General features: G+C 45.5%; 1 protein-coding gene across 1 annotated transcript; it reads right to left on the reverse strand.

Annotated features, from left to right (window-relative positions):
- Positions 1 to 468: 468 nt before the first annotated feature.
- AQP11 (aquaporin 11) lies at positions 469 to 10483 on the reverse strand (the record flags this gene model as incomplete). Its single annotated transcript, XM_080689253.1, has 3 exons — positions 469 to 548; positions 2096 to 2212; positions 9859 to 10483. The coding sequence occupies 3 exons, from the start codon at positions 10481 to 10483 to the stop codon at positions 469 to 471; spliced, it is 822 nt and encodes a 273-aa protein (XP_080545379.1).
- Between the last annotated feature and the right edge of the window lie 2041 nt (positions 10484 to 12524).

The raw sequence follows: 12524 nt of genomic DNA on the forward strand, positions 1-12524 counted from the left end.
CCACTGATGGTATCACTATGTGAGGTAGTACCTGACAAGTATTCTCTCTCCAGTTGTGTAAGATAGGCTGCTTGTACTTGGCTGGGGAGTCCTGTTCCTTCAGGTGACACCTGATACGGTGTCCTCGCTCCTGCCATCACCTGCCCTGCCCTTCTCAACCTTGTCTCATTTGATTTTTCATCACAGTTAACAATTATGACTCGAGGTTGTTGTGAGGTTTAATGAATGAGTCTTTTCTAGCAGCATTTAATACATCACTCAAAATAGCAAGTCTTAACTGAGAAATACAAGATACCTCATTTTCACAGTAATTTGTTTAAGTCCCAGTGATAAAACTTTAAGGCTTCCTCAAAAGAAGTTAAAACAGTAACGAATCCAATGTCGCTAGGGTTCTGGATATGGAGTGATAAAATCCTTATCACACCCAGCTTGACTGTCCTGTGACTTAGTTTGAGTCTTTTGAAATAATTATTCCTTTTTATTAATTGAATTATTGTTATGCAGCCATGGAAGGAAAAAGCTGAACATCAAAATCATCAACAGTGTACCTAAAAGACAAAATAGGGAAAAATAAAAACAAAATAATTATAATTGGTGGTAAGTTAAGGTTAATCTAATATTGTCATATTTTTCTTTTTATTTTTTTACTTTTTTTATTTTTTTTAAATTTATTTTTATTGGTGCATTGTAATCATACATCACATTGGAATATAAGACTTGAGGATATACAAGCACACATCATCCAATTAGCCCTCATCCAGCCCCCATCCTATTCCCTCCCCCTCCCTCGATCCCATGCTTGTTTAGTGATTAACTTTGATACATACGTTTATGTACCTCCTGCTTTTTAAAGAGGCTCCATCCTCCCCTATTCCATACCCTCTGATTGGTCACCTTAATTGCTTCACTATAGGGCCCTTTCTATAGCTCGACCACTTCCTGTTGCCCGTTTCCTCCTAGTTATTGCTGATTAGGGGAAGCATCTGGTTTTGTTTTCTGCGATATTTCTCTGTGCATGTCGCGTTGCAAATACCAATCCCACTCTTGACAGTCCCAGTTGTGGCCTGGTTACCCGGTGGACTGATCAGATCTAGCTGGCTCAAGCAGCAGCCTTGCCTCATGGGAGGCCCCGATTCTGGCCTCGCTGGCCCCAACACTGGCCTAACCCCTCAGCTGGCTCCAATCCCAGCCTCGGAGGCCCCAGCACCGGCCTTGCCTCACGGCAGGCTCCGATGCCCCAGCATCGGCCTAACCCTTTGGCAGGCTCCAATCCAGGCCTCCTTAAAAACACTGTGTCCTTTTGTTTTTATTTGTCCAAAAGCTGCTCTCGTCCTGGCTCCCTTCCTGCCGTGCTGAGAAAGCCAGGGCACTGGGTACCGTTTGCTCCCCTGTAAGGGCAGCGCTTCCTCAACACCCAGGGGCACAGAGCTGTCCACGGGTCAGGCCTGGTGGCACCCTGATAGAAATGAAGGATACCACACAAAACAAATGCTATTTCAGGCATGTTAAGTACTTTGTTCATTTTCCTTTTTTGTGCCAACTCTGGTTTGGGAAATTGACATGTTACAGTAACTTCCCATAACATATTTTATTTATTATTAATTTGTTTTGTGGATCTGGGGATGAAACCCAAGAGCATTCGACCTCCGGGCTACACCCCTGCCGTGTGTGTGTGTGTGTGTGTGTGTGTGTGTGTGTGTGTGTGTGGCACTGGGGATAGAACCCAGGGGCCTTCTACCTCTGGGCTACACTCCCAGACCTATTTTATATTTTATTTGGAAACAGGATCTCTTAAGCCAGCTGAGGCTGGCTTTGAACCTGCGCGATCCTCCAGTCTCAGCCTCCCAAGCACGAGGATTACAAGCATGCGCCACCACGCCCAGCTCCCTGCCCTATTTTTTATCCTTTACTTTGAAACAGGGTCTCGCTTAATTGCGGAGGGCCTCACTAAGTAGCTGAGGCTGTCCATGAACCGCGATTCTCCCGTCTCAGCCTCCCAAATGCTGGGATTACAAGTGTGCACCACCATGCCCAGCCCATAACATATTTTAAAATATCCTTATCACTTAGACATAGTAAGTAAAAATACGCTTACCTAACAAAGGAGCCAGCCAATATACTGTAAAAAATTGAGAAAAGGCTCCCTCAAAACACATGAAATGAAGTGAAAGTGCCAGAGCTGGATTAAACAGTGCTCCTGTTAGACTTCCTCCTGTAAGACATTTTAAACAGAGTGATTCCAAACAATATAGTTTACATCTAAAATGAATTGGTTATTAAGTATAACTTTTATTTCATTTTGCGGTACCGGGGATAGAACCCAGGGACATTCTACCTCCAAGTTACACTCCCAGCCCCCCCTTTTTTTGCAGCACTGTGGTTGGAACCCAGGGGCATTCTACCTACAAGCTAACCCCCCAGCCCTATTTTTTATTCTTTAATTTTGAAGTAGGATTTCACTGAATTGCGGAGGGCCTAAGTAGCTGAGGCTGTCTGCAAACCACGATCCTCCTGTCTCAACCTCCCAAATGGTGGGATTACAAGCGTGCGCCACAACGCCCGGCTTAACTTTTAGATATTTAAATATTGACCTTCCTCTGCAAAATCACCTGGCATATTACAGATCATAATATTCCAGGAACAAAAAGAAAGATGAAAGCCGGGTGTGGTGGCACACGCTTCTAATCCCAGCATTTGGGAGGCTGAGACGGGAGGATCGCGGTTCACATGCTCTCATCACAACTATTTCCAACTTAGTGAGACCCTGTTTCAAAATAAAGAATAAAAAATAGGGCAGGGGGTGTAGCTCGGAGGTTGAATGCCCTGGATCTCAATCCCCATTACTACACACCAAAAAAAAAGTTAATGTGCTCTATTATTATAAATTCCTATAATTTTATGAAGTAGGGGATTAGACTTCCATTAACATTCATCAATTTGAATGAATGAATAATTAAGCTGAAATAATAGCCAAAATGGATATAAAACCCCAAAATCTGTCCCTGGACATAAGCATACCTTTGGATTGAAAACAAAAAGTAAAATGGGCCCGGTATGGTGGTACCGGTTTGTAATCCCAGTACATGGGAGGCCAGCCTCATCAACTTAGCGAAGCACTCTGCAACTTAGCTTCAAACTAGAAAATAAAATAGGACTGGTTATGTAGCTGAGAGTTAGAATCCCCCTGGGCTTAATCCCCAGTACTACAAAAGAAAAAAAAAGTAAAATAGACCAGAGCATTATCATTGGTTCCATTTTTACTCATCAGCAGAGTCCTTAAGAAGTGACTCTGAATGGTACAGCTCGGTAAAGTGGGTTTTATTTATTTATTTATTTTTTTTTTTATTTTTTTTTTTTTTTGATGGTACTGGGGTTCCTGGAAGCCCTTCTACCTCCGGGCTACACTCCCAGACCTATTTTTTATACTTTTTTTATTTGGAAACAGGGTCTCCTAAGCCAGCGGGCGGGGCTGGCTTCGAACCTGCGCGATCCTCCTGTCTCTGCCTCCCAAGCGCGGGGATTACAAGCGTGCGCCATCACGCCCGGCTTCGGTAAAGTGGGTTTTAAAAAAAAAAAAATCAAAGAAAAGGAAGTGACTGTCATTCATGAAAGATAAGCACAAATCTTAACTGTTCGCTGTTTTTCAGGATTCATGTTCCAGCTCTACGTAGATCCATTGTAACTTGCGTGGGGCCTAGTTTGGGCCACATAGCAAGTAAGGAAGGCAGAGGACTGATGACTGTCCACTACTCACTGGAGCAGTGCTGTGTTTTTCAGAGTACACCCCAAGAGCATCTGTAGGACAGTGACTTTGCTGGTAGCTCCTCCAGATGGAAGCTTAGGCACACAGTGCCTCTCTGGGTCCCTCAGCCACAGAGATAAACTTTATACTGGGCAGAGGTCAAATGCCACTGGGTTCCATCCCTAGACCCGCAAAATTTAAAAAATTAAAAAAACTTTAGACTAACATGCACCACTATTGCTTGTTAATTGTCTTCTTAAAATCCAGTAAGTAAATTTGGGAAGTGGCCCTTTCTTAAGATTTCACCAGTGATATTTCACACTTGACAGGCTGAGAATAATGACACTGTTCAGATGAAGCTATTGAGGAACTAGATGGCTAAGACTTTTCCTAATGTACGAAACTCACAGGAAGATTCAAATCATACCTCAGAATGTGAGTTGTGATAATATGTGACCTGTGACTTCGTAAGGCATTTGTCAGATGAAGTGGACTGAATCTATGCCCTAGTAATTACTTTGGTTCTGTTGACCATGGTATACTGAAGACTTTCCCTTAGGGCTAAGACAAAAGTTAGGTCAGCCGGGCATGGTGGCTAATGCTTGTAATCCCGGTACCTGGGAGGCTGGGACAGGAGGATCACAGGTTCTCAGCCAACCTCAGCTACTTAGTGAGGCCCTCTGCTACTTAGTGAGACCCTGTTTCAAAAAAAAGAATAAAAAGTAGAGCTAGGGGTATAGCTTGGAGGTAAAATGCCTCTGGGTTCAATCCCTAGTACCGCCAAAAAAAAAGTTATGTCAGTGTTCCACCATCTTAAAACATAAACTGCTTCACTTCCCTTTGATCTGTAATCTAAACATTGCCGGGTCTGTTCAGTGGGACTTGCTATTCCCACTAGAAGGTAAGTCTATTTCCCCTCTCCTGAATATGGGTTGGTTTTGCAACCTAGGTCAACAGAGTGTTGCAGAAGTGGCACTGAGTTCTGAATGCAGCAGGAGTGACACTGTGTAAATTCTAGGTTCAGGTGTCAATAAATCCATCAGCTTCCACTTTGTTGACTTGGAACGATGCCCTGACCATAGAAGTAAGAAAGAAGTAATCAGGCTGCTGGAGGGCGAGAGGCATTAAGGAGAAGTGGGCACCCAGGTGAGTTCCATGAGTGAGGGTGCTCGGCTCTGCCAGCCCTGTCCAGTGAACGCAGCTCCATGGATGGTCTAGGGGCTTGCCCATCTAGCCCATACAACTTGAGAAATTGCTATTTTAAGTTTGGGTGGTTTATTACATAGCGGTAGTTATAAGTGACAGAAATACACATCATGTGTGGGGTTTGTGTTAACAAAAGCCCCAAGGGTGGCAGTAGCTTTGCTGTTTTACTGGGTAACTAGTTGCTTTGAGGGTCTATCCTGTGTGCTATAGGATGTTTAGTGGCAGCCCTAGCTCCTTCCCTTTAGATGCCAGTAGCACACCCTTCTCTCAACATTTTAACAACCAAAAATGTCTCCAGATACTGCCAGATGTTCCCCGAGGGCAAAATCCTCCTTAGTTTAGAATTACGTACCTAGAAGCACATACTTATAAGAACATGTATACAAGGTTATTTATAGTGGCAAAGACCTTGAAAGACCTAAATCAACATTCAGAAAAATGGCTGGGTTTGTTATTACTTTGGAATATCATGCAGTATTTTGAAATGAGAAGAATCCTTCACTAACAGACCTCCAAGATAAATCAATGAATACCACCCCAAAAAGCAGACTGCAGAAAATGCCATATTTTTATGCTAACATGAACACGAACATGTAATAATATGTAGTTTCATAGGGTAATATCTATACTAATGCACTTTAAAGACTTTGGAAGGACAACACACACATATCACACAGGTGGATTACCTGGTGGGAAAAGAGTAGGCAGAAAGGGGATAGGGAATGCCGGGCGTGGTGGCGCACGCTTGTAATCCCAGCATTTGGGAGGCTGAGACAGGAGGATCTTGGTTTGCAGACAGCCTCAGGTACTCAGTGAGGCCCTCTGCAACTCAGTGAGACCCTGTGTCGAAGTAAAGAATAAAAAATGGGCTGGGAGTGTAGCTTGGAGTAAAATGCCCCTGGGTTCCATCCCCAGAACCACAAGAAAAAAAGAGAGAGAGAAAGGGGATGGGGACAGACATGAAGGATGATAGTCAAAGGCACTTGCATGTTTTCAGTTTTGGGGTTTTTTTTTGAGGGTCTGGGGATTTAACCCAGGGGCATTTGATCTCCGAGCTACACCCCCTGCCCTGTTTTTTATTCTTTATTTTGAAACAGGGTCTCACTAAGTTGCAGGGAGCCTCAGCTACTTAGTGAGGCTCTTTGCAACTCAGTGAGACCCTGTTTCATAATAAAGAATAAAAAATAGGACTGGGAGTGTAGCTTGGAGGTAGAACTCCCCTGGATTCCATCCCCAGTACCGCAAAAATAAAAATAAATACGTATGTACATATACATACATACATACATACATACATACATACAATGAATCATTAAGCACAGAACTATTAGAATGTGGCTTTGGCAAACAAGTTACTACTTACTAGCATTTGAAGGGGAGATGACATAACCATATGCTAAAGGAGAGGAATCCCTGGGGAGAGCTAGCTGGCCTGCCACCAGGAGTCTTAGAGGACAGTGTGACTTAACAAAATCACCATAACCAAGGATTAGTGTTTCTCAGTATTCCTAAGAGGAATCAAATTCTCTATGACAGGATACTAGTTAAAATCACTTAAGACTCATATATAAGCCAGAAAGTCATTTTACTAATTTATAGTGTACTAACCAGCCCTTCACAGTAACCAGAATATTTGTCTTCCCTCTCCAGGGCACCCATTTCCTGGAAAGCCAAATCTGTCATTAGAAGCTACTTGGTAAGCATGTAGTGAAAACAAACACCATCATCAGTCTCATAAAACACCACTAACAGCACTGCCTAGCATTGAAAATGCCTCAGTAATGACAAGACTCTTTGCCCCATGCCCCAGATTCTGTCTCTACCCCTTGGACAGTGCTGGGCAAATACTCTCAAAGTGTGCACTCCCAAGCACTGCACTTGCCACTGCTGTTGTGAACATTACTGTTCCTGTTATGTTGGTCTGTGTGTGTGTTTTATGCTAGGGATTGAACTCAGGGACATTCTACCTCTGCCTCTGAGCTACACCCCAGCCCCTACATGTAGGGGGTGTGTGTGTGTGTGTGTGTGTGTGTGTGTGTGTGTGTGTTACTGAAGATTGAACCCAGGGGCATTATACTTCTGAACTACACCCCCAGCCCTATTTTATTTTTATTTATTTTTTTTTTATTTTTTTTTTTTGGTGGTACTGGGGTTCCTGGAAGCCCTTCTACCTCTGGGCTACACTCCCAGACCTATTTTTACATTTTTATTTGGAAACAGGGTCTCCTAAGCCAGCGCGCGCGGCTGGCTTCGAACCTGCGTGATCCTCCTGTCTCCGCCTCCCAAGCGCGGGGATTACAAGACTGCGCCACCACGCCCGGCTTTATTTTTATTTTGGAACATGGTCTCCTAAGTTGCTGAGAGTCTCACTACGTGCTGAGGCTGTCCTTGAACTTGTGATCTTCTGTCTCAGCCTCCCAAGCACCAAGCCACCACACCCAGCCTTTAATTTGATTTTGAACCTTGATTCCCTCACTGCAACCTGAGACAAGTCATCTCCCTCCTGGGCTTCCTTTACTTTACTTAAAATGGGGTTAATGTATTCATCCATGAGCTACTGTAAGGATTAAGTAAGATAACTAATCTATTTCTCAGCAAGATCCTTTGGCCTATTACAGGAACCCAGTGAATATGCTTATCTCTCTTATACTGGCAGAAAAGGAAATGAAAGGAAAACCATCTTAGGTTGTGAATTTCAGCAATTACTACTGAAGTCTCCAGCATTATTCAAGACTGACTGTCACCCCTAGCTAAAGTATGTTCTGAGCCAGGCATGGTGGTGCACACCTATAATCCCAGTAGATGGGAGGCAGAGACAATAGGATTGCAGGTTCGCAGACAGCCTCAGCGATTTATCGAGGTCCTCTGCAACTCAGTGGAGACCCTGCTTCAAAATAAAAAATGAAATGGGGCTAGGGGTACAGCTCATAGGTAGAATGCCTCTGGGTTTAATCCCCAGTACCACACACACAAAAGAAATTAAGTACATTAATATGACTACTGACGCCGGGCGTGGTGGCGCACACTTGTAATCCCCGCACTTGGGAGGCGGAGACAGGAGGATCGCGCAGGTTCTCGAAGCCAGCCACGCTGGCTTAAGAGACCCTGTTTCCAAAAATAAAATAAGTCTGGGAGTGTAGCCTGGAGACTACTGAACATTTGAAATGTGGCAACTAATGAACAATATTCACTTTTAAATCTAAGTAAGTACATGGAGGCTAATGGCTACTGAGTTAGTGCAGTTTTAGACTCCTAGAGCTGTAGTTCTCATCCTTGGTTTTGTAATGGAATCACCTGGGAGCCTTAAAATACACTGCTGCCTAGGCTTCTTTCCAGGGCAGTTAAATTTTAATCCCTGTGCCCAGAATGGGTATATTTTAGAAGCTCCCCAGATGATTCCAATGCAGAGAGAATGCTGAGAACCACTGCTCTAGTGATCTGTCTACTAGAGGAGATCCTCCTCCTCCTCCTCCTCCTCCTCCTCCTCCTCCTCCATTAATTAGTACCCACAATTCAACAAAAAAGCAGTGTTTTGGATCCCTTAAATTGATATTTTAGCCAGGCATGGTAACTTGCACTTGTAATCCCAGTACTTGGGAGCTGAGAAAGGAGGATCACAGGTTTGTGGCCATCCTCTGCAACTCAGCAAGGCTCTCAGCAAGTTAGGGAGACCTTATTTTCAAATAAGAAAATCAAGCTGGGGTTATAGCTTGGAGGTAAAATGACTCTGGCTTCCATCCCTAGTGCCAAAGGGGTTTGGGGGGAACCTAGCGAGATCCTGTTTCAAAATAAAAATAAAATAGGGCTGGGGATGTATCTCAGAGACAGACCGCCCTTGGATTCAATCCACCCACAAAACCACACAAAAAAATTCTGCTGGGCATGGTGGCACATGCCTTTAATCCTAGTATTTGAGAGGCTAAGACAGGAAGATCACAGGTTCAAAGCCAGCCTCAGCAATTTAGGGAGACCCTGTTTCCAAATAAAAAAGTATAATAGATGTAGAATGCCCCTGACACTGCAAAGAAAAAAAAAGAGGGAAAGAAGAAAACACACATCTTTCTCAATAGACTATGAGTTCACTTATAACTCATGATCAGTCATTAAAGAAATAAGAGGGTGGGCATGGTAGCTTATGCTTATAATCCCAGCATTCAGGAGGGGTGGGGGATTATGATTCATGGACAGCCTCAGCTACTTAGCAAGACCCTTTGCAACTCAGACCGTTTCAAAACTAAAAGACTAAAATATACAGTTGGAGGTGTAGCTCGGAGGTGTGCCATGTCCCTGGGTTCCATCCTCAGTACAAGAAAGAAAGAAAGAAAGAAAGAAAGAAAGAAAGAAAGAAAGAAAGAAAGAAAGGAGAAAAGGAAGGAAGGAAAGAAATAGAAAGAAAGAAAAGAAAGAACGGATTAAGTAATTGAAGAAAAAAAGACTAGGAAATAGAACTACAGAATTTCTACTCCCTATTCTTAACTACCAATCATGTACTTTGTGCTTTAAATGGAAAAAAGTTTTTGGACCAGGGATCATTTTTCAGTGAGAGTGTCAGAAACGATCTTTACCATCTTGGCATGAAAAAAAGAGGTAACTGAGAAGCTGTCTTTCCTCTCTAACATTAAAACAATCCCTTTATAGGATATTTGAGCCTTTGCCATCTAACAGGATCTCAGTATCTGAACAGAAGCGGCAGCTTTCTCTGAGTGTTCTAAAAAGCACTGAATGGTATCTACATACCGGCCCCGTTGGATAAGAATGGGCTGCAAAATGGTTAGAAAAGAGAGGTCTGAGGGATACCCATATTTACATCATAGCGGCGCGGGTGTTTCAAATGTATTTTGGTAAAGGGCTTGGAGCCTCAGGTCAGAGAGGCACCAGACCCGCCAAGTGTTTTTGTGGGAATGACAAACCTGCATAGGCCAAAAAGGTGATGAGTGCAGCCAGCAGGTGGATTCGGAGCTTGGTTCGGACTTCCTGGAAGTGCAGCAGAGCGCTGTGGAAGATAAAGGCGCAGATGGCCTCTGTGACGAACCCTTTAGACAAGTCGACATGGATGGGATTCTTGCAAGCCAAGCTCCTCTCACTGAAGTGATACTTGGTCAGACTCAGGCTCCACAGCGCGCTCACGAAGTACCTGCTGCACAGGGCACTAACCAGCTGAGCCAACAGCCTCATCGCACCCATCTCGGGAGACATTCCCCCCAGCAGCAGCTGCATCATCACGCCGCACGGGTTGCTGGAGGTGCCCACCAGAGTCAGGCCATGCACCAGCGAGAAGAAGTAGATGAGCATCAGCGTCCAGGTGGGGTGCGCGGTGTCCTGCTGGCTCAGCAGCTGCAGCTCGTGGGTGCAGCAGCAAAGCTGGAAGGTGGCTAGAAACTCCAAGGCGAAGGCGTGGGCCAGGGGCCGGTGCAGCTGCCGCCGGGCGATCACGCGGCCCAGCCCCACCAGCAGCACGACGGCCAGCATCAGCCCCAGCGAGGTGCCGGTGCCGGTGGCCAGCGCCTCGGGCCAGAGCCCCGCTGGCGCCGACATGGCTCCGCGCCTGACCCGACCCGCTCCAGCTCGGCGCTCGGGAGGACTGGTGGACTGGAGGACGAAGTCCGCGGCCCCGCCTCCACACGCCCCTCCGGCTCCGCCCCACCCCCGCCCCACCCCGGCCTGGGGCTGGCCTGAGGGACTGGCGGGGAGGGCAACGGTCGGCCCTGCAGGCCCAAGCCCTCCCCCTCCCCGCCAGCCACGGAGGAGGCCACTGCGCAAGCGCTGCCCCCACCTCCAGCCCTTCCCTCCACCACCCCCCACCCGGCTGGTGCCTGGAAAGCAGACCCCGAGCTTTTTCTTTCTGCACTCAGAAGACTGTCATACGTCTAGCTGGAAAGATACCTCGATGTCATCTTGGCAGCCATCTCGCTTTTATTAATGGGGCAACTGAGGTTGAGAATCCGGGAGATGTAGCACAGGGTGGGAAGCCTGCCATCCGAGGTTTGAACTGTGCCAGGACGGCGTGCACTATATACATGCATTTAAGTGTACCATTCAGCTACAGAGACGCTTTTACAGCCCATCACCGCTACTTCCAGTAATTCAGTGTGTGTGTGTGAGAAAGAGCCAGCCAGGCATCAAACCCAGGAGCATTCTACCTCTGAATTACACCCCTTGCCCTATTTTATTTATTAATTCTAATTTTTTTTTAAATTTTGGTGACACTGAGGATTGAACCCAGAGGCATTCTACCTCTTTTCTAAACCCCAGCCCGATTTTCTTTCTTATTTGGAAACAGGGTCTCACTAAGTTGTTGAGGGCCTCGCTAAATTGTCAAGGCTGGCTTTGAACCTGCGATCCTTCTGTCTTCAGCTTCCCAAGTACTGGAATTACAAGCATGCGCCACCATGCCCAGTTTATTATTTTATTTTGAAGCAAGGCTCCCTAAATTGCCAGTGGCATTGCTAAATTGCTGAGGCTGGTCTTGAACCTTCAGTCTTCCTTTCTCAGCCTTTTGAGTACTGGGCTTACAGCCATGCAACACAGTGGCCAGCTGAGAATTCGTTTTTACTATCAAGAGCTCTGTTGAAAACTCAACTTTGGACTTTGGTTAGAAATTTTGATGTCATAATATGCACGGTCATTAAAAGAATTTTAGAAGGCAGGCGTAGTAGCACACACCTGTAACCCCAGTACTTGGAAGGCTGACACAGGAAGATCACAGGTTTGAGGACAGCCTCCAAAAGTAGTGAGAGGAGGCCTGAGCAAGTAGTGAGACTTTCAACAACCGAGCAAGACCCTGTTTCAAAATAAAAAATAAAAATAAAAATTGAGCTAGGGATGTAGCTCAGAGGTAGAATGCCCCTGGATTCAATCCCCAGTACCACAAAAAAATTAAAAATAATAAATAAAAGAAGCTGGGTAGATGTGCAGGGAAGGGTCCTGGGAAGGCCGCTGGATGAGCATCATCCTAGTGGAAAGCTGCAGGATATGCGGGCGTTAGGAGGAGAGGAGACAGGGGTAGTGAGAAGAAGCCTTGTACACAGAGGCCTGGAGAAGGCCTGGGCAGCCAGCACCCTCTGTGCTGGAGTACGAGGGGAAGTAGCAAGAGAGCTGCTTAAACAAGATGATGGCTGAGAAGCACGCAGTACACGGTACAGCATCTGGTGCTTCATAAGCCCTGTGGATGAACCTGAAGGTGAACTGTTACCTAAATAAGTAATAATGGATTTTCAGTGAAACTTCTGACAAGACAAAGAAATGGAAGGAAAAAAATTAGAATTTAAGAATCGCATGCTAGTGGCATGTGTGAGATGAGATATTTAAAGACTTCTGAAGGGATGTCCTTTGGTTTTGTTTTGTTTTGTTTTGTTTTGGTGGTACTGGGGTTCCTGGAAGCCCTTCTACCTCTGGGCTACACTCCCAGACCTATTTTTACATTTTTATTTGGAAACAGGGTCTCCTAAGCCAGCGCGCATGCGCAGCTGGCTTCGAACCTGCGCGATCCTCCTGTCTCTGCCTCCCAAGCGCGGGGATTACAAGCGTGCGCCACCGGCTGTCCTTTGGTTTTTACGATATCTTGGGCAGAAACATA

This window comes from Muscardinus avellanarius (assembly GCF_963383645.1).
Source record: "Muscardinus avellanarius genome assembly, chromosome: 1".
Lineage (NCBI taxonomy): Eukaryota > Metazoa > Chordata > Mammalia > Rodentia > Gliridae > Muscardinus > Muscardinus avellanarius.